At 33.6% G+C, this 21,586-nt stretch overlaps 4 protein-coding genes across 6 annotated transcripts; 2 read left to right on the top strand and 2 right to left on the bottom strand.

Annotated features, from left to right (window-relative positions):
* Positions 1 to 271: 271 nt before the first annotated feature.
* Positions 272 to 2,922, top strand: LOC101896194 (MATH and LRR domain-containing protein PFE0570w). Its single transcript, XM_005190576.4, has 2 exons — positions 272 to 964; positions 1,024 to 2,922. The coding sequence occupies exons 1-2, from the start codon at positions 910 to 912 to the stop codon at positions 2,574 to 2,576; spliced, it is 1,608 nt and encodes a 535-aa protein (XP_005190633.2). The 5' UTR covers positions 272 to 909; the 3' UTR covers positions 2,577 to 2,922.
* Positions 2,923 to 3,669: 747 nt separating this feature from the next.
* LOC101895108 (FACT complex subunit spt16) lies at positions 3,670 to 9,285 on the bottom strand. Of its 2 annotated transcripts, XM_005190569.4 has the most exons (9): positions 8,779 to 9,285; positions 8,095 to 8,358; positions 7,730 to 8,029; positions 6,491 to 7,668; positions 5,558 to 6,424; positions 5,224 to 5,492; positions 4,919 to 5,072; positions 4,601 to 4,705; positions 3,670 to 4,336 (listed from the first exon to the last, which is right to left on the bottom strand). In XM_005190569.4, exons 1-9 carry the CDS (start codon positions 8,845 to 8,847, stop codon positions 4,144 to 4,146), a joined length of 3,399 nt encoding a protein of 1,132 aa, XP_005190626.1. In that variant the 5' UTR covers positions 8,848 to 9,285; the 3' UTR covers positions 3,670 to 4,143. The 2 variants fall into 2 exon arrangements, with proteins under 2 accessions (XP_005190626.1, XP_005190627.1); XM_005190570.4 differs by lacking the exon at positions 4,601 to 4,705 and having other exon boundaries at positions 8,779 to 9,283.
* Positions 9,286 to 11,978: 2,693 nt separating this feature from the next.
* LOC101895395 (ribosome quality control complex subunit TCF25) lies at positions 11,979 to 16,290 on the top strand. Of its 2 annotated transcripts, none has more exons than XM_005190571.4 (9): positions 11,979 to 12,272; positions 12,598 to 12,771; positions 13,308 to 13,495; positions 13,553 to 13,872; positions 13,938 to 14,345; positions 14,476 to 14,617; positions 14,678 to 15,001; positions 15,060 to 15,337; positions 15,401 to 16,290. In XM_005190571.4, exons 1-9 carry the CDS (start codon positions 12,129 to 12,131, stop codon positions 15,547 to 15,549), a joined length of 2,127 nt encoding a protein of 708 aa, XP_005190628.2. In that variant the 5' UTR covers positions 11,979 to 12,128; the 3' UTR covers positions 15,550 to 16,290. The 2 variants fall into 2 exon arrangements, with proteins under 2 accessions (XP_005190628.2, XP_058982418.1); XM_059126435.1 differs by having other exon boundaries at positions 15,404 to 16,290.
* Positions 16,291 to 18,020: 1,730 nt separating this feature from the next.
* LOC101895575 (actin-related protein 3) lies at positions 18,021 to 20,848 on the bottom strand. Its single transcript, XM_005190572.4, has 7 exons — positions 20,638 to 20,848; positions 20,311 to 20,491; positions 19,894 to 20,100; positions 19,725 to 19,832; positions 18,930 to 19,466; positions 18,790 to 18,873; positions 18,021 to 18,722 (listed from the first exon to the last, which is right to left on the bottom strand). The coding sequence occupies exons 1-7, from the start codon at positions 20,679 to 20,681 to the stop codon at positions 18,627 to 18,629; spliced, it is 1,257 nt and encodes a 418-aa protein (XP_005190629.1). The 5' UTR covers positions 20,682 to 20,848; the 3' UTR covers positions 18,021 to 18,626.
* Positions 20,849 to 21,586: the final 738 nt, after the last annotated feature.

Genomic DNA, 21,586 nt, shown 5'->3' on the forward strand with positions numbered 1-21,586 from the left:
CATCGCTAGATCGACGTCAAATGTTCTGAAACGGATTTGGTCCAAAGAGACCTAGGGTCTAAAACCGTTATTTCGACTAGGCACGTTTTGGCCGTATCAAATGATATATACCCTCTGTAGCCATATGGCTGAGGGTATAAAAACGTAGCTAACCAAGCCATTCTCCTAATTTATGTTTGTAATTATTATTTTTATATATTATATATATAAATGTATTATTATATATATATAATATGGTAAAATATGTTAAAGAAATTCACCATTCAAACACGTGCAGACGATATCCTAAACAATCCTTTACTCCCTGTAAGGTTATGCACAGGGTTAATGAGAAATTCCGCAGTACATCGATCAAACATGGTATAGCAGCTTGTTTTATTTGTTTATTTATTGACTCCGCCTCCGGTTACCCAGGTGAACTGAATTGTTTGCCATTGAGGTGTTTTAGAGTTGGTATGGATGTAGGTTTGCATCACAAATATTCCCAGTCATAACGTTATTTGGATACCACTGTCTGAACACGAAAAATTTCAATACAATAGAATTTTCTTTTGAAATAAATTTTGTACGAAAAGTTTGTGGGTTCTTTGGAAAATCATACGAAAAAGTTAGGAGAAGAAGAAAGCCAAAAGTAAATTTATGACTCAAATTATCCATGTAGTACAACAAATGCCAAAAGTAATAAAAATAACGAAAATATTAAGTGCATGACTTGTAATTGATTGAAACCAATATTCGCCAAAAACAAAACGAACAAAAAATCGCGGAGGAAGTTGTGGTGGTGGTTGGGTAGGAATACGAAATTGGAATATACCATTTTTTCCTAAAAATTTATGCCAAAGATATGTGTTTCTTGTAATTCTAATATTTGAACACGCAGTTTGTGCAAATTGTCCAGGAAAACAAGACATGACAGATATATACGAGCATGAAACCGAATCAGATGAGGATTGTGAGGTCTATTGTAAGTATGAAACTAATGCGTGGAGAAGTTTTGAAAATTTGTTATATCGTTTTTTTTAGTTTTGAAACCAGTCAATGAATACAACATTGTAGATAAAATAAAGGAAGCCAATAAAGAGTTGTTTGCCGAGCAGATTGACGAAGGCGCCAATTCCAATGACGGCAATGAAAATAATTTGGAATTAATGGCCTTGAATGGCAGCCGAAAAGTAAGTTTTGCTGCCAATTTGGAGGTGTATGAACCGCTTAGTGGCATAAGTCTAAAAGAATTGGAGAATAAACTGGGAAAAGGCCAAGACCAGGAAGATGAACAAAATCCAGTTCACGAAACTGAAAATTCCACACCGAATGAAAATCTCAACCCAAAATTAGAAATAATAACGGAAGAGGAATCAGTCACTGAACGAGATGTAGAAAATCAGGAAAATAGTAAGGAATCAAGCGTTTGTTTGGATCATCATTGTGAAAACGAAGAAATGATGGCGCCACCACATGTGGAAGAAGTTATCGAGGAGATATGTGAGGAAATTCTTGTTATGGATATGGAAAATGAAAATAAAATTGAGTCATTCAATAGCTGTGAAAGTCCAAGCACCGTACAACGTAAAATGTTAAAACAAATCACATTTGACTACTGTGAGGAAGACGAACAGGATAATAAAAGCTTAACAAATCTATTAATATCAGATAATGAAAATTATGACGATGAGGAGGAGGAAGGCGAATCCATTGAAAACGAAAACACTTGTCTTACAATCCATGAAGATGGTAATGAAGAAGATGCCTTGGATTTTAACTACAACGAATCCTTGCTGGAGGATAGTGACAATGAAAAAAATCTTTTAGAAACCCAAAACTCTTTGAATCTTCATGCATATAAAACAGAAGTACAAGAAGACACAGAAAAGGCAGAATACGAAAACGATGAAGATGAGGATGATAAACTCTCGATTATTGTTGCATCATATCTTCCAGACGACACATTTGACTGTGACAAAGCCTCGCTAACCTCCTCAGACAATAAATGTCATCATCGTTCCCGTAGAATGCCCTTTCACAAGCGATTTTCGTTTAAACGCAAAACGAAACATTCAAATGTTGTTGGCTCCACCAGTTCACCATATAAAAACAATAATACAACAGCAGCAAATCGTCGTTTTCAACCGCCACCCGAAGTAACCGAACTAAAGCTACACTACAAAACCTGTTGCGAATTCAAAAATGCCCAACAAAAATTACCCAAATACACAGGGTATTTATCGGAATATGGTCTGTCACGTGATCAACTTTTGGAACGTGAACAAAAACTACGTCGTAAACAACATTCAATGCTGCAGGAGACCCTTAAGACAACCGAAGAAGAGATGCGTAAAATGCATGACAACGAGAGAGCATTTACCAGCTGGCTAAAGAATAAAATGCGTTTCCCCATCAATAAGACACGTAATATGTTCGATGTCAAACGGCCATTTGGTTTGAGAAAGTGCACCAGTGTCGGTGGTGGTGGTGGTACAACAGCTTTTACAAAGGATATGCATGATAATGTCACCATACCGAACGCTGCTGCAACACATTATCGTAGTATTAGTGCAAAATTTAAGAAGAAAAAGTAAAAAAGTCATATGCTTTTAGTGGTTGATTGCTAAGTTGTTTTTGAGATGTAGCAACTTTAGAATATATGAAATTTTTAATCAACATTTAATAATAAGAAAGAATAACTTTAATCGAAGTTTTTAAAAAATAAAGAAGTGGCATTTGTCAAAAATTCAATGTTAAACTAGCACAAAGGACTATCAAATTTATCAACAAATCTGACTGAATATTATAAATTATATTTACAATTGTCACAATATCCCAAATTGATATCCAAATTGAATATAGGCTTTGTGCCCAAAAGAGGCCTGTATAAAATATTCTTGTTGGATGATTCGTTTTATGTGCATTTTTCATATCACCTTTTTAACTTTAATGACGGAGATAGCAAATTTGACATATTACTAGAGTAATTCTTATTAAAAATGTTTAACCCCCGTAGGGAAGGTATACAAAGGAGTTGACCAATGTTGTCCTGAATATTACGGAACTTTTGTGGGTGAGGTACCAGAAGAAGTGAACTGACATGGGTTAACTTTGCTCTAGTTCTGGGTTGATAGAAGAAACGTGTAAAGTTTGAAGAAAATCGGTGCCTAATTTCGCATTTTATAAAAGTTATGGTTCTTTGAAATACCCCTTGGCCGATACTGCCTAAACCTTATAAAATTTCTAGAATTCCAGAAGCGGAAAGACTACTCTTTTCGAACTTGATCTCAGTTTGAGATCAAGTTTGGACTGAATCGGATACTGCTTTTGAGAATTATCATGCGCCCCAGCCAACCAGAAAGACATTTTCCGTACCAAATGATATACACTTTCTTTAGCTATATGGCAAAGATATTATGATACGTGAACAATGAGGTGCTATTTATGTATGTCAAAAGAAAAAACAGAAATCATATGTATGTTATAGAATTTTTATTTTGGATTGGATGAAATATGAACTCCTTGATTTTTATTTCGAGTATATTTTCTGCCCTCTAGGAATCAACGTCTAAAGTTATAACGTATATTGTATAATTTCAACGAGACTCCCTCGACTGGCCATGTACATGGAAAAGTGTAACTAGATTCAAAGATCTTACCTCATAAAACAAATAAAAAGTTGTCATATCATTCTGATTTTTTTTTTATTGTTACTATTCTTGTATATAAACTTATAATCTTGCTTAGAAAAAATTAAATTTTTCGTTTGTGAGACAACAGTGGAATAATAAAAAAAAAATTGTTTTAAATCGAATATATTTAACATGGGGAGAAAAAATGAGTTTTTGTCTTGAGACAAAACATTCAAGTATAACGAACAACCAAATTTTTATGAATACGATTTTATAAACAGAAAAGATTTTTCCTTTAACAAAACAAATTTTTCATTTCAATTGTTTTGAACTCTATATGGAGAAAATAGGAAACAAACAAGGGGCACAAACTTAAATAGTTATAATAGAAACACTATAGTTAACGGTTGTAAATGAAAAAAAGAACACGGAGGTATAGAAGAAGGTAATGAAAATAGTGTGGCATAAAATAGAGAAAACTTAAAAAAGGTTTTATTTATTAAATTAGAAATGAGCGACGATGTTTGATTTAATGACGCGACTTCTTAGATTTATGGTGGCCACCGTCTCGACTATCATCTCGAGAACGTTTATGACTACTACTGCTACTGTGATGGTGACGATTCTTGTCGCGATCTTTATCTTTGTGCGACGAGGACGAGGAATGATGTTTGTCACGACTGCGATCGTGGTGTTTATCCTTGTGAGATGATTTGACGGGGCTAGTAAAGAAAAAAAAAAAAAAACAAAAAAAAGGTTAGCCGTCTTCATTTTTCCAAAAAAAAAATGCATGCCAAGGCGTAAAGTGTTTACAATTTAGAAAAAAATGTATGGGTACAAACATTTATTTTGTGTTTAATTTTTTGAAAAAAAGAAAAACGATAAAATTAATGTTTTTGTCTATAAGCCAATTTAAATGTATGTGTTCAAATGTACATATGAGTGGCAATAGGAGCTTGGGTTAAAAAGACACAAAAATCACAAACCTATTTGTGTGTTTTGTAGATTTCGATGTGGCATTCGCCGAAGAGGATGAATGAGATTTACGATGTTTCTTATGGGTTTGCTCTTGTACAGCTCGATCTCGCCGACTGTTTTTAATAATGTCAATAAACAAATTATTACAACATTTTAGTAGAAGTTAATTAATATTGCTAATTTTAAGTATTGGAACATAAAATTAATTCCATATCAAGTAATCCCTTCCCGGTAAAATATAAATACAAAAAATTCTCAGAAATTCCCTTAACATATTGTAATTCCTTAAGACGATAAGTACAAAATGTTAGCAATTCATAGCTCACCTGTGTTTTGAACTCTTTGAGTGTTTAGAATGATGTTTGCCATTCTGTTTTCTGTCACCGTCAGAATGTTCGTAGTCACGATTACGATCCTCCTCGGCAGCCTCTCGCTCTAAATCGGACCAATCTTTACCTGATTCTTCATCCGAACCAAGTTCTGTTTTGTAAATAAAAAAGAAAACAATTTATAAAAACAAATTTGAAAAGAAGAAATCAAAAAAGTTTTAAAGTAATAAAATGAAGTTTGATAACGAATTTGTATTCTTAAGTTTTATGAATTACATCTAGAAAACTAGAAACGAACATACCCTCACTGTCCTCATCACTGTCATCTTCTGATGCTTCTGAGTATTCTGAATCATCTTCAGATTCAGCATCTGACTCTAAATCAGTAGGCTCATAAGCTTCATCTTCCTCAGATTCGGCTTCTTCATTTTCATCTTCACTTCCCGATTCAGGGTCTAAGAAGGACCAACCGCCTTGTTCGAAGAAACCATCTGGGTCATCAGTAATGGTCTTCATGATCTTGGCCCAGTTAAGGGATTGAATGCCTTCGGTATAGCGAATATCACAGGAACTAAAACATTATCAAAACATAATTTTAAAAAATTGGAATATTAAAATAGAAGTTATGCTACATACTTCAACCATTCCTTTACGTGATCCAATAGGTTCATGGGTACTGCATTTACCATGGCCACCTTTTTGTGGTAGTCTTTGAAAATGAAAACCATATCGAAATTTCTTAAATGGAATTGTACACGTTCAAAATGTACACACTCAACGTCATCCAAGGTGATAACAAATGGTGGCCATTCGGTAAGATTAACCAAACTGCCTGAGGTGGGTTGAAGAGTAACTGTACTGCGATAGGGACAACCGGGGAAACCCAATTCACGGAATGGTGTATCGAACTCCACTTGATGTTTGGTCATTGATTCTACCTTTTCGCAGAAACTTTTAAATGCTGTCTTCAATTTGTGTCTTAATTCACGTTCAGCCTGCTCAGCAGCCAAATCATCACGATCGTGCATATGTTGATGTTTACCCAAATCGGTAGTAATTTCACCAACTTCAGTATAGAATTGAACATCAACATGTTTCTTTTTGCCGAACATAATGGCATGCTTGAGATGGAAATGTAGAAGAATAATCATTTCACCATCACACGGTTGAAAGAACGCGCTTTTGATATTGTTGTAAAGAATGTCCACCTTATCTCCTCGAACTGAGATATAACGGAAACCATTGGTATGAGCTTCCAAACTACCCGTCATACGTTTGGTTACAATATTTGGACGTATGTACAAATCTTTCAATTTTGGATTACCCTTATTTTGGGATAATATCAATGTATCTTGCTTAACAAGATCTTCCTTTTCACGTTCTTCGGCTTCACGAGTTTTGAAGCGTTTCTGTACTTCCTTTATAAGACGGAAGGCATTATTTAAATTGGAAGAGGGCGCAACTACTTCTCCGTGTTCCTTGATGTTAGAACTTCGATATGTACTGAAAATTAGAAAATAAAATTCATTAATTTCTCATTACTTGTTCATAATCTCTTTTCATACTTACAGTTCCTTGACAAATGTTGCCTCAGGATTAGGAAACTGTCCACCTTCATTACGACCCATTGTTGCGCCGGGGTGGAAAAAGTTTATACGTAAATACGTGTATTCACCCTCCACGGATTGTGAAATATTTTTAATGGTGGAAATGTGAAATGGTACAGGTATACCAAAGACGGGCATAATAACAGTTTCATATTTCTTATCCACATAGAGTTTTAACTCCCGTACTTCCGGTTCACGTGGCATTTGACTCATTGATTTATAGGAGGCAGTGTTCTTGCGTACTTTCTCAACCTCTTTGGAATCATTTTGTTTAGACAAACGTTCCTTAGCCTTTTCGTTCAGTATTTGTGCCAATTCTTTTTGATGTTGCTTGCGTTTTTCTTCCGTATTTGTTTCTGTACGTAACTTTGAGTCGAGAACTGTATTACGTTTGCTTCTTCCCAACATTGTCTGGCTCTTGTCTTCCTTGATTTCTTCCTTTTCATCAGCATCCTCTTCCTCGCTGTCATCCTTGATAAAAATACCAATGTTTTTGATCTTTTTCTTTGACGGCGTCATTATGCTGGCCGGTGATTGATCGCCCACCAAAACGGTGTCACCTATAAACAAGGCATAGGTTTTACCCTCCTTCTCTTGAGAATCTGGATTTGTGAGGCCAGATATACCAACATTAACATTAAAGACCATATTCTTTTTCACCTCAGCTGTACATTTGGGCCCAATTATAATAGAATTTTCACGAAATTCAATGCCCATGGCAAAACCAAATGTTTTAGTGAAACTCTCCAATAGTTTTGGTTTCTCCTTCTTAACATATTCCAAAACGTGGTCATATATTTCATTTAGTTTAGCTCCAGGTTTTAGTAATTTGAGTATCTCCTCCTGAACATTGACAAGAAAATTGTAGTTGTCTTGCATTTCCTCCGTAGGATTTACCAGAAAAGTTCTTGAAATATTCGAACAATAAGATTTATAACGCGCACCCAATGAGCATACAATTGAGCCGAAATGCAGATGATTTTTATCGCTTAAAGCGGAGAATTTTAAACTGTAATGACCACCGGATTGTATAATGGGCGGATAACACATTTCCAGCAATGAACTATCGACACCGGTAACATATTTTTTATCGGTCAAAGCCGATTCAACGCCCTCCGACAATTTGGAGTGTTTTACTTTCTGAAAATAAAATAATTGCATTTTGAAAATAATATAGAGAGAATTGGTCATATTTTCAAACCTTATCCGAATCGATAATGTCCATTATTTGATCCTTCAGATATTTACTGAAAAGATCCACAGATACCAACGAAGCTTTACGTATATTATTTATTTCTGGTTCATCTTTGGGGCACATAATATAAGCTATGGCCCCACTTATATCTACATTTTCAAAGCCGGCGGATTTGAGTGTGGCCTTCCATGACTCACAAAATTCACCAGGATATCCATCTTTGATAAAAACTCCCAGCTTCTTTCCCTCTTTGGAGGATTTCATGATATCTTTGAGCTTTTCAAAATTGGCTTTGTCTTTATCATTCTGTAAAGAAACAAATTAAGATGAGGAAATGATCTTTTAAATGAAGAAACAATTACAATTCTTACCCTGTCTCTCACTAAAAGTTTTATTTCTGGCACTCCATCAACTTTACAATTTTCAATTTGCTTCAAAAATTCAATTTTCTTTTTACTTGTTAGAAAATACACACCATCCGCCGCAAATACCGATATCGTGTCGGTTAGTTCGTAGCCTAATAGCCATGTTTGTAAAGCTGTAGACTTGGAATATACAATGTCCTCGTCCACGCCCACAACTGACATAATACAGTCGACCCTTTTAAGGGCATCATCATGAGTTATGGTAGGTTGCTGTAAGAATAGAGATATGAAAAATAAAGGTATTTGCTCATTATAAAGTGAGAAATTTAACTATACAGTTAAAGGTAAATTTGTCACGGGTTCCTCTTTATTATACGGAAAATATCGATTAAAAACGTAAAGGTGTTGGATTTTGTTTAACATATTTTTGTTTTCATTAATATTTAGTTCAAATTACGCGGTGAATACAACAATATTTCTAGATTGAAGAGACATTTATTAGCGTAATACAAACAACCAACTTTTTTGGCGTTAACGATCGTGTCTAGGACACGGGATTCGTTCCCTTTAATGTAAAGTAACATTTACCAAACAAACCAAAATGAAAACAGTCAACACTTCTTTCTAATAAACATGGAACAATTTCACAATGTTTAACAAATGCAGAACTGAAGGTTCCAATATACTCACCTTCCACTCGTCGTAGAGACGCTTTATTCGTCTCAAAAAAGTATCTTTATCCAGAACAATGTTTGACATGTTGATGCTTGAATTTCAGCTGTCAGCCACCACACCACGCTCAAAAGAACCAAGCTGCAGCACTTCTCTTTATTAACGTACTTTTTTACGACGAAGTAATCCGAATAGAGAGATTGTTTAGCTGGTCAAAATGATCGAGGCCAGTTAAACGGAATTGCAAGAAATTACCAGCCTTCTTGCGGTTTAAACAAAAGTGAAAAAAGGCTTTAAAGCCAACACAATTTTTAAAAATATTATATTCACTGAATTTATTTTATTTTTCGTTCTTTTCTCCCAGACAAATGATGAGCGCCGATGCACACACAAAGAGCGGAACAAAATGAATGACAACCACACAGCAATTGACAAGCGTGCTTACATTTGCACACAATGTTGCAAAAAATAGTACTAATTGTGCAAAATGTCAATCGATAGAATAAAGTAATTCCTTTCAATATATCACTAGAAATATGAGAAATATATCAATTGTATTCAAATTGCATGCTCTTTAATTATACACTGTTGGCTTTTTGCACTCTGTAACGAATAAAATGTCAACTATTCAAGAAATACCGGCACTAAATATGGCGACACATGCGGCATATTTTTGCATGCAATTTTGCGCCAAAACAAACAACAAGGGGTACTTAGGTCGACTTTAAACAAATCGTTTAATCGATTTTTACTACAATCTTCCGTAGTTAATTCGAAGGTAATATACGAAATTTGGCAGTAACTAATAAACAAAGCCTGTTTTAAGTCTTCGGTGAAACCCCAACCAGTAAGGAGTCTTGCAGTTCGATAAAGCCGTCTATTTAGCGCGATTTTAACAGGATTTGCTTGTGGAAAGCATTATGATATCAAACCAGAATAAAATCCAAGAAACCAAAATATTTTTTTTCTTTCATAAAAGCACATATGTACTATTGAAGATTAAACCACTGGGTTTATTGGATCCAGTGGATTATTCCTTAGGAGGATAAAAATTCTGATATATTGATATATGTCAAGAGAAAATGAAATGTTATGTTTTTGTTATTGATAAAAAGATAAACATTTGCGACTTTGGAGTGAACTGTATTACTAATGTTGTACTCAGTGATGATTTCCGTTATTCATTTATGATTTTAAAAAGTCTGGGCGTAAGAAGATCCACCTTTGCATGACAAATCTAGTTGAATAATTCCGGATTAAGCTAGGGATCCTCATAATGTGGGTTAATCCGGTTAAATTTTGTATCTAAGCGTGATATGGAAGTATTAGGGAATTTAGGTTTACCCGTGGTAAAATAAAATCAAAGTACGGCTATGATACCATATAATTTTAATTTTTTGATAATTTTCTTGGCTTAGTATGCCAACTTCATTTGTTATGTATGTGTATTATTTTCAATAATAAAAATTGTTCAATAATATTCAAATTCGGATGTTTTCAAAGTGCTTATTTTCAATTATTAATTCAAAATCAATGCAACAAGTTGTTTGGGTTTTTGATTGTTTTGATAGTAACCCTGACATTACAAGCCAAACAGGTACACCAATATAATTAATTAATTAATTATAATTTATAATTTAATTAATTTAATTTATAATTAATTATAATTTGTTACCGAAATTGATCCAGATCCAAACTCCATTTGTTTGTTACATAAGAAGCCAACCGATGACTTACAACCATGGTAGAAGAATATAGGTAGATGCATCAACGCTTGGGAACATTGATATGTCAAAATTGTGAAAATGTTTTATCAAAAAAAGTATATTTTTAAATGTTTTCTTATACGACTCAAATCGGTGGGTGTTATAATATGAATTTTTCAACAATTTTTACAAATGTCAATAATTTTTCATTCAACATTTTCAATTCCAAAATCGTTTTGACAGTTCATTGTCCCAGCAGCTGTGTCGATGCGATAACCTGTATTCTTCTACAATGCTTACAACAGAAAAAATTATCGTATAATTTGTGCATATATATGTCTGCTTAAAAACCAAGTGTGAAATAAAATAATACGGTCTTCATTTTTTTTTTATTAAATAGTATTTTTGTTTCTTTTTGCTTAAATTTTGTTTCGCTTTTATCTTCCTTTGAATTTATCTATTATTTTATATAGGAAGTACGAAGGTTTGAATCTAGACTAAAACTGATAGACCGATTTTACAAGTAGTAATTAATAATGTTCTCATTTCATTAATTCACAATCTACACACGAATTTCGAATGTATATGTTTCTAGACATGGTAGAAGAATACAGGTAGTCGCATCGACACAGCTGCTGGAACAATGGACTATCAAACCGATTTTGAAATTGAAAATCTTGAATGAAAAATTATTGAAATTTTTTAAAAATTGTTGAAAAATGCATATCATTACAACCTCTGATTTGCGTTGTACAAGAAAACATATACATTTCCACTTATTTTTGACAAAACACTTTAAAATTTTTGACATATTAATGTTTCTAAGCGTTGTTGTATCCATGGTACAATGATATCAAGGTAGGGCTATGATACCATATGATTTTAATTTTTTTATTTTCTTGGCTTAATATGTCATCTTTATTTGTTTATGTATGTGTTTTCTTTTCAATAACAAAAAAATTGTTCAGAAAACTTCAAATTCGGGTGTTTTCAAATGTTTATTTCAACGTATGCATCGAGAGTATCTACAGTTTTTGTAGCGAAATAAACCTTTAGAGATATATAGAACATGATTTTGAAAAGAAATGTTGGCCTTTCATTCAGTTTTCGCGGTTATCAATTATTTATTCAAAATAAATGCAACAAGTTGTTTGATTTTTTATTATTTTGATACTCATTCTGACATTACAAGCCAAACAGGTAGACCTCTATACTTGCAATTTTTTCAAAGTTGACCTACCTTCTCTTCATTGTACCATGGTTGTATCTACCTATATTCTTCTACCACGTTTCTAGGCGAGGCCTCACCTCTTTTGATGAAAACGTACAATTTAAGGCAGCGGTCTAACAACATGAATTTTTTGTTATTTCCTATCTTTAGGGAAATCTTGGAAAAATTTTATTCATCTTTCTTGAAACTGTCTGCATATGACCATCGATTAAAATTATTATTCATTTTTCATATGAGCACGAACTAGCTCATGACGTTCTTTTAATTGAATAGCCCAATGAATATCTTACCAAAACGACACATCTCTTGAAAAAATCTGAAAATCGAGTAACAATCAATAGATTAGTATAATCCTAATCTAGAAAGCCATCAAAAGGACCTTGTCCAAGTTGTTGTTTTCCAGGAAAACTAAAGAAGGACATCTATAAAAAATGTCATCCAGAGTCTTAAAGAAGTTGCAGGGTGCTGATGAACTTCAGCCCAACGATGAAGATGTTGATAATCTGTTGAGCAGTGAGGGTGAAGAAGATCCCGATTTGCAAAGTGGCAAGGGAAAATCCAACTTTTTCGATTTGGTAAGAGTTATAAGATATGTAGATGATTCTTTGTTTTGTTGCCGTTTGCTTTTTTTATTTGCTTCTTATTTATTTGGTCTTCAGTAAGTGTGGGTGGGTGGTGTTTAAGGGCCAAGAAAAAAACGATTGACTTGTCTTCCATCTACATATACACAAAATATTTGTTATGAATGTAGGTTAGTTAAATCATAACATATGTTTTTTATACATATTCAATCATATATATCATGGTATAGGACCAAGATATGTTGCTTTTAGTTTAAGATATTGGATTAGTTTTAATAAGGTGGTTCATAGATTTTTCTTCTATTCATTTCAAATTCAGCTGAATCAACAAAGTCCCTCGGAAAGCGAGGTAAAAGAGGATGACAATGAAACTGAGCATGCATCTGCAGCTACTAATCTTGAAACTGGACCAGCCGCCTCCAAGAAGAAAAAGAAGAAGCGCAAGAAGAAGTCCAAGTACACGGGAAATCATATAAGCAGTGAAGATAATGAGGTAAATTAAGCTGTAAACCTAATGTGTGTCTATTCTAAAATACTGTGTACTATAATAATAATGACGATTTGTAAAGTAAGCCACAACGCGTTAAAGTTCTTGGTGATTGTGAACTTGTGTAAAAAGCTGCCTTTAATATACTGATCGCAAAGATGTAATAGTTCTTACTTTCTGGACATTTAAACTGTTTATATGTGAAAGTCAGCCATCCTAAAAACTTGATATTTTATATATTGCTATGTTTAATTCCATTACTAATCCGCAATTTCCCGCTCTCAAAACTTTGTTAATGAGGACCTGAAAGGCTTAACAATTATTTTACATTCAAAGAACCCGCTCTCAAAACTTTGTTAATGAGGACCTGAAAGGCTTAACAATTATTTTACATTCAAAGAACCATATTTCGGGAAAACTGCGAAAAAAGACTATCCCGTTGTATTTATACGTATAACGACCTTTTAAAATATGGAGTTGTTCAGATCAGAAATATTTCTCTAAGCAACTTTATATTAACATTATTTATTCTTTCTCTTCAGCTTACTGACAAATTTATCAATGACATAGACCCTCTACTCAACAAAGTGTCGGTGGCCACTACACAAAATCCCAAATTAACAACGCCAAGAATTGAAATCGACAAATCATTAATGGCGGTGGAATTAAAAAATCTTAATCCTCAAAATGAAATGCGGCGTACATTCGGTAAAAGAGTAGTCAAAATTGAGTGAGTATATGTCATTTATTCTGCCATTTTAGCTTTTCTATACTCCACTAATTTCAGGAACAAGCGCGGACGTCAAAAATTAACACTAAAATCGACATACATGGTAACAGCCAAAGAATCGTGGCCACCAGTAACCAAAAACATTATAAATATGAGACCATGTCAGGCTCCGGATAATGCTACATCCACATCAACAATGGCACGTGTGGGATCAATGGATAAAGTACAATGGTTTGCCTTTGAGCACAGTCAATATTATCAAAGTGTACAAAATCTATTTCTTACGGCATTAGAACGAACCGATTCCGATTTTTTGATAAATTTAATACGACGCTGCCCCTATCACGTCGATTCCTTAATACAATTAAGTGAATTGTGTAAGTATAGAAACTTATTAATCCGTTCTTAAAAGTAATTTAAAAATTCAAATTTTCCTTTTTAGGCAAAATGACAGAAGATTTTTCACTTGCCGCCGAATTAATCGAAAGAGCTGTGCTAGTTTTAGAGACATCATTGCATCCAAGCTTCAGTCTAACAAATGGCAACTGTCGTCTAGACTATAGGCGTCAAGAGAATCGTGCCCTATTCGTGGTACTTTTCAAACATGCCCAGTACTTGGAAGCAAGAGCTTGTTGCCGCACGGCATTTGAAATTTCAAAATTGATTTTGAGTCTAAACCCTGATGTAGACCCCTTGGCAATGGTTCTTATAATTGATTATTATGCCATACGCAGCAAGCAACATGCATGGCTAGTAAAATTTTATGAAGAGTATAATGTTGTACGTAATTTGTCGCAATTACCCAATATGGCATATTCTTATGCCCTAGCATTGTTCTTGTTGCATGGAGGTAAGTTTAAAGAGTGTTTAATATCAATATTTCTTTCTTTATTTGTATGCATTTTATTTATTCAGAAATCCTGTTTGGACATAAAATTTAATCGTATTGAATCTAATCTTGATTTCTACTCCTTACTTAGATGGCGAAAATGCCGACAAGGCATTGCAGTACGCCTTGCTCATGTTTCCGGGAGTCTTGAAGCCTTTACTGGACGAGTTATCAGTTCAGACAGATAAGCGGGTATTGAGCAACTCATACTTCAACTCAGAGGTTTCTGGAAGGTAAATATAACATTAGCATCAATTGTTTTACTTTAATTTCCAAATTTTACAAATCCACAGTCAATCTCCAGCCCTCCATCAATTGGTTTCATTATATGTTTGTCGGGCCAAAGTAATTTGGCGTCAAAATAACATCCTGCCTTGGTTGGAGCGCAATGTTAACGCTGCTTTAGATCGTATCGAAAGCAAAGATGAAGTCATTCAAGACTACAAGCAAAAAAGATCTGCTCGTTATGTTCAGCCACCAAGACCCATATTGAGACATGTTATACTCTCTGATTACAAGGAGAAAGTACCATTGGCACCTTTTGTGGCTAAGGAAAAGGAGGCCATTATGATGTATGACCCATTGCCACCACTTGATTCCGTCAACTTTTATGAAAGGTGGGTTAATCTTTTCCAAACGAAAAATATTATTTTAATATTATGTTTTTCTCTTTAGGAAATCATCATCAAGTAGCCCTACCACAGCCAGTAACCGATCTGTTTCCATGTTTTTCCAATCCCTATTACCCACTTTTAACTTGCAAAATGCTGCCGCCGCTGCCAACGCTGCAGATCCTCAGCAGCAGCAACAGGTTGTTGCCAATGTAGAACAAGCTGCCGCACGGGTTGCTGCCCAGGTTCCAGCCGATGCTGCAAACGAAGTGGCAGAAGTAGATCGACATTTACAGGCTTTAAACATGAATTTGGATAATGCAGCGGCTGGCACAGGACAAGGTTTAACTTTTCTCATTTCAATTATACATTTGTAAACACTAATGTCTCTCTCATTTTAAATAGGAGCTGTTCTGCGTCAATCATTTACCGACGTTGTCCATGCCATGCGAGAATTTATTCAAAGTGTGCGAAGTGCGACCGAAAATCTGCAGCCAGGTGAAAATGATGGAAATGATTCAACTGAAGAAGATACTACAGATTATTTTGATTAATGGGCAAATAAAAATGAAAATAAAAAACGCCCTACTTCAGGAAGTTATGAAAAATAAAAAACAACATAATTTACAGCTGAAACGTATATGGCTTTATATGTATGTCTATTAAACTACTAAAGTCTCAAAGACTTTTTTCTTTTGGTACATTTGAATTTAAGATTATCTCTTACTAATAAATTTCCCAAATTTACGTAACTATTTTAAAGAACAAATCACATTAACAATGTAGTCAAATGCAAAAAGAATCGGAAATATTTGTCGCCACCACCTACTTACTACTATCTCTCTATAAATGTAGAATAAACGATTTTTTATCAATAGCATCAAAAACACATATACAAAAATTAATATTTGAAAATTTTCTATTTTAAATAGATGAAATTTAATAATAACAATTTATATGATATACACATTTTATAAACACATACAAATCACTTTAATCTTTATGAAGAAAAAAAAATTGTTAGTTTGTGAGAGAAGCAATTCATATTTATAATAAAACGAAATGTAGATTTGCTTATTTGTTATATCCCTACTAGTTGCCAATGCATAATTTTATTAAAGGAATTTGATAAATGTTTAATTTTTGCAATTTTTTTTTTTTTCGTTTTGGGTACTTATTCCAATTTATACGCATATAATATTAAATATATATATATTTAAATATACCACTTGTCTTTTCGTGTTTGAATGGAGCATATAATAAATTAAAACGTCTCACATGGCTTACATAAAAAAGAGGGGTTTGTTTTCTTTTTGCGAAAAACGGCGTTGAAATTTCAAACAATCTTACACAATGTTGTAGTTCTGCAGACGAACTCTTGTAGCATAATAGACTGGGGTGACAGTGGATCTGGGCTCCATTCGGATCTTAGAACAACTGTTGTTGATACAGATGATTTCGATATAGCTTTACACCTTAAAATTATTGGTTACAATTCGAAATGGATTTTGGATTATTAGTAACTAAAAAATCTTTCCTCTTCATTATACTTTTAATCTTATGACAAAAGTTCTAAAAGCCATAAAGAATTTATTTTAAATTTATGCAAATTAAAATGTTTACAAAACCCAAAGGATATAGAGATCCATTTCCTCGCATAAAAAAATCGTAGAATACTCTTATTTGGTCCATACTCAGCACATTTTCAACATTCCAACGGACTTCATTAATACAGGGAACAGAACATTCCTACTTGTACCGCTTTTACAAGTATTAAATCATTTAATAACGCCCACTGAAAGATATTCTAAAGCTACATTTTTCGAAGGAATTAAGTGTTTTTGCCACTACTGTTCAAAATAAACACTCTCAAAAGATCCTGTATTTGCTGACTAACGGATGAATAAATTCAATTCTCAAATCCAAAATGTGAGAAATGCATTGAGGCTAAAGACCTATTCTCCAGATTTTAATGTATTGAAAATGCATTTATTTTAGGAACCAATGTAAATTGAAATAGTGTTGTTAAAGCTCAGCGTCTACAACTTGTCTACATTTTCCAAAGATGTACAAATACCAAGGGATGCCGCAACCATGTACTGGGTGAGGAAATTTATCCACCATAAAGACAACGAAAGCATATTGTTAAGCTGACTTACGGGCTGGACCTTTGTCACGTCATTTTTTCTCAGGGCAGCATTCTGGCAGGTCTTGATGCTCTTCCACTACATAACACTTACATTCACAGATCACTCTGGGCCGCATAGCTAACCGCAGATCGACCTATCACGTTATTACTTGTCCGCATCCCAAGAAGTTCGCGGTGGTTCCCAGTGGATTGATCGATGAGACATCTTCCCTGCGGATGTCTTATGTTGGGAAATATACAGGTATGTAATGGAAACCATTTCGAAAAGTTTTAGCATAAATAGATTAAATACATTTGATTTTCCCTCCCATTTTATTGAGCTCAAAAATTCATTGCAATTTTAACACAATACTTCGTTTGCTGTTAAAAAATTAAAAATTGTTGTCTTTTTTCTTTCTTGTAAAACACACCATTTAAATGTTTGATTTTCCCTCCCATTTTATTGAGCTCAAAAATTCATTGCAATTTTAACACAATACTTCGTTTGCTGTTAAAAAATTAAAAATTGTTGTCTTTTTTCTTTCTTGGAAAACACACCATTTAAATGTTTTGTTTATTATTATCAATTTATATTGACTCGAGTTTTTATTATTAATTACTATCGTTTTCAGTGTTGCAATATAAGTAACTAACGAATGTTTTTATTATTTTGAAGTTTTAAATTCTGATTCACTTATTTACTTTCACACAAAAAAAATGATTTTTTTAAATTTGCTCTTTTTATACTATGGTGTTTATTGATAATGAAATTAAAATAAAGGCGGCAATTGTTTTCTAAATAAATTGTTAAATATGTTACTTCTGTTTATGTTATAAGAATGATTAATTATGTTAGCTTGTGTGGATGTGTGTTTTAAAAATTATACATGTATTAAATTGTTTTTTTTTTAGTTTCAAGAGCTAGATTACATCGGCTCCAATTGGTTTGAATCAGTTTATCTTAGGATTTAAGGAAAAGCTTTATTTTTCATCATTATAAAATTATATAGTGAGAAATAATGATTTTCAAGGATGTAGATGTCATGGGATGGTGAGTAAATATATAGAAGGAGGAAGAAATGTATATATATTTCTAGTAAAATTTTATTTTTTCATTTGGCCAAATTTATAGTTAAATGTACTGTTCTTTTAAAATATATATAAGTTATTTATAAAAAAAATTAAAATATATGTATAATATTTAATACTCAGGCGAGAAAGAAAATGCAAAAACAAAGTCTAGACGGTTAGACTGACCGGGTTTTCTCATATTTTGTTTTTTGTTAGTCTAAAGAAATACACAAGATCCATCACACAGCTGTGACGTGAAATCAATAGAAATTGAAAAAAAAATATTAGGAAGAAAAAGAAAGACTTTTTTGAAACCAAATAGAAATTATTTTTGTCTTAGCGAAAAGACAACTAGAATCAATATTTTGAATCAACCGAATTCACAATAAAATATTTAAAATAGACCCTTTGAAGTGGAAAAATAATGCATGATTATGTCATTGTACCGAATACTGGATTGTGACGACAAATTCCGGGTCCATATTCTTCGTAGGCAGCTTTTGTGTGACAAACCTGATAGAATTCGGGCTAAAAGGAGAACATAAAAACATATTAAAATAACGTATGGCAAAAACAGAGAAAAACAAATACTTACAGTTGAAGCCAACATACTGCCACCAAACCAAACGGCATAGCGTTGCATGTGGTGAGTAATGACTTGAACATCAATGGGTTTAGGCTAAAATTGACAATACTTAACATAGTAAATTTTATTTAAATATATTTATTCCTTACCTTTATTCTTCCTTCCGATAAATTTTCACTTATACGTAAGCGTGTATCTACCGAACGTTTAATGTCTCGTTGCAAACGCCGTCCAAAATCTTTAAACATTGTTGAACCACCACTAAGCACAATATTATTGTACAATGGCCTCCGAACGTCAATGGGACAATTCTGTATGACATTATCGACAATCTCCGATATGGGAATGGTGAAGTCTGGATTTGAAAATTCAGGATGGAAGAAAATTTCTGGACCTAAAAATCTTTCATAGCCCACATCAACGGTAAAGGGTTGTTTTGTTACACCATTAATGCCGGTATAGTTGCGAATCCACTTTCCCGGTTCGGCATCATATTTAGCAAATTCTTTGGCTATATCGGGACATATGTAGCAATGTTTCTCTTTGATGGCTTTGGCAGTTTCTAAACTTTGTTCGGGTGGTATTCCAACTTCACGTTCACGTAAAAGACTCTGAATGAATGAGGTGATGTTGCGTCCAGCAATTGGTATATGTTTAATACATGAGCCAATGACATAACCTTCAGCCTTTAATAAGAAAATAATTTAATTTAAAAGGTAATTAAAAAACAAAATATATAATTTTTCGGTTTCTCCACATGTACTGCAAGGAGATCGGTAAATGTGGATTCAGTTGAACAATTCATATTTTTAATGGAAAGATGGCTCCATAGATTTTTAAAGAAAAATCGTTTTCATAAATCGATTCAAAAAATAGAAATAAAAGTGTTAAAATTGGTCCCTGTATTTTCACATTCGTTCAGCTGCTTCTAAGTAACCACTTACCACTGGAATGACATGAGTAACACCATCTCCACTATCAACTACAATGCCAGTGAGGGTACGTTCCTCAACTGGTCTGGAAGCCCAACTGGCGGCCAATGCCAAAACGGCCTAAAACAAAATTAAATGAATTAGAATGCATGCTCATATCTCCGTACAAATCGTTAAATACCTGTACAGCAATATATAGACCAGGAACATTAAAAGTTTCAAACATAATTTCGGCAGTATACTCTCGATTTTCGGGAGTATTCAATGGAGGTTCTGTTAGCAAGAAATGATGATCTTCAGGTTCAGCTCTTAAATATTTAAAGACACACTGCTCCAGAAAACGTTCCATCAAGTCCCAATCTTCGACCAGGCCATGGCGGACGGGATACTAAAATAAGAACAGAAATTAACGATAAGAGTCTCCTCACAAGATTATTCACAACAAAATAAAAACCAACAAATAAAGATAACAATTGATTAGTCATTGGTAGGTGCACGTACATACACACGCACACACAAAACATTGTTGAAAACTTGTATATGTACCTTCCTATTAGCTATAATAATCAAATTCATTAATCTTATTGTTTTTACTTACCTTAACGGAGTAGCCAGTTGCATCAAATGCCTCATCGCCTATATAAAAATCCAAATCTTCCACACCTTTGGTTATGCGACGGCTATTAGTGTCACCCACACGGGCCGACTCTTTGATAGCGATGGCTGAGGGAATAATGAATTGTGGTTCCTTATTGCCAGCAAAGCCCAATTTCGTATAACTAAAATTGGACCAAATAATAAATCCTTATTACATTTAGTGTGACCATTCATGAGTCGTTGCACTGTGCCCCACTTTTTGTCCAAGCGAAGCAAAAAACTTTTTTCATGTTTTTTCTCCTCTCTACTTCAATGACCGACAACTTACCCGGTGCCCACATCAATCACACAAGCCGGTAATCTGTTCGCCATGGTTATCTAAGTATATATTCCTAATTCACTAAGTGTATTGTATGAATTGTTACAAATATTTTGGTGTTTTGCTAAATATTTTAAGTGAATTTAACAAAAAATTACAACCACACCTCACATAGATGTGTCACGAAAAAACGAAGAATTTACTCCAATTCGCTGCAGAGTTTCTCGTCAAAGCAAAACTTTTGTGGCGAATTGAATGTCAATAACTTAAACAGAGTTGTATTCGTGCGTAAGAGACATTGAATTTGCAATAGAGCGTATGAGCGGTAACGTATGTAGGTAATGAGAAATAAGACAAGGGAAGTTTACATTTACATTTGTATGTTCCACAATTTGTAGACCACAATCCACAAATTAGAATTAGTTTTCCATTTTTTCTTCATAGTGATTGCCAATAGGATCAGTTTTAAGTGAATTACCAATAATTCGTACACAGAGCGTTGTCCATTAACTTAAGGAGTCTTATAGTATGTTTATATATATGAGGGTTAACCCACTGGATTTGGATTTAAATTGTCATATCCATTACTTTTACTTCAAATAAATCCTCTCAAAGTAGGTTAACCCTACAAAAAGTTCTAACGTAAACATGGCATTATATTTCACCAGTTTCGAGATAAACTCATTTTGAGTTATGGATTAAGATGAAAAAGTAATATAACTACGTAGAAAATTATTTGTAAAGAGGTCACCAGAAATGGTGCTAAATTTCTGAGCAAGATCAAGGACTATTTCAAGTATGGTACAGATGCATTTTTTCATTCCGTCAAAACTTATAATAGTTTATGTGTGTGTGCACAGTTTTGAAAATGGTAGACGAATACAGGTAGTCGCATTGACACAGCTGCTGAGACAATAAACTGTCAAAATAAGTTTAAAATTGAAAATTTTGAATGAAA

This window comes from Musca domestica, unplaced genomic scaffold (genome assembly GCF_030504385.1).
Source record: "Musca domestica strain aabys unplaced genomic scaffold, Musca_domestica.polishedcontigs.V.1.1 38, whole genome shotgun sequence".
In the NCBI taxonomy this organism is placed as follows: Eukaryota; Metazoa; Arthropoda; class Insecta; order Diptera; family Muscidae; genus Musca; species Musca domestica.

Coding starts and splice junctions, on each gene's coding strand:
- LOC101896194 (XM_005190576.4), top strand. CDS start 910: ATGACAGATATATACGAGCATGAAACCGAATCAGATGAGGATTGTGAG. Junction 965..1,023: donor TGAGGATTGTGAGGTCTATT/GTAAGTATGAAA, acceptor CGTTTTTTTTAG/TTTTGAAACCAGTCAATGAA.
- LOC101895108 (XM_005190569.4), bottom strand. CDS start 8,847: ATGTCAAACATTGTTCTGGATAAAGATACTTTTTTGAGACGAATAAAG. Junction 5,493..5,557: donor CACGTAAAGGAATGGTTGAA/GTATGTAGCATA, acceptor ATAATGTTTTAG/TTCCTGTGATATTCGCTATA. Junction 4,706..4,918: donor TCAAAGAGTTCAAAACACAG/GTGAGCTATGAA, acceptor TATTAAAAACAG/TCGGCGAGATCGAGCTGTAC.
- LOC101895395 (XM_005190571.4), top strand. CDS start 12,129: ATGTCATCCAGAGTCTTAAAGAAGTTGCAGGGTGCTGATGAACTTCAG. Junction 12,772..13,307: donor TAAGCAGTGAAGATAATGAG/GTAAATTAAGCT, acceptor CTTTCTCTTCAG/CTTACTGACAAATTTATCAA. Junction 15,002..15,059: donor TCCGTCAACTTTTATGAAAG/GTGGGTTAATCT, acceptor TTTTCTCTTTAG/GAAATCATCATCAAGTAGCC.
- LOC101895575 (XM_005190572.4), bottom strand. CDS start 20,681: ATGGCGAACAGATTACCGGCTTGTGTGATTGATGTGGGCACCGG. Junction 20,101..20,310: donor CAACTGGCTACTCCGTTAAG/GTAAGTAAAAAC, acceptor TTCTTATTTTAG/TATCCCGTCCGCCATGGCCT. Junction 18,723..18,789: donor GCAGTATGTTGGCTTCAACT/GTAAGTATTTGT, acceptor TTCTCCTTTTAG/CCCGAATTCTATCAGGTTTG.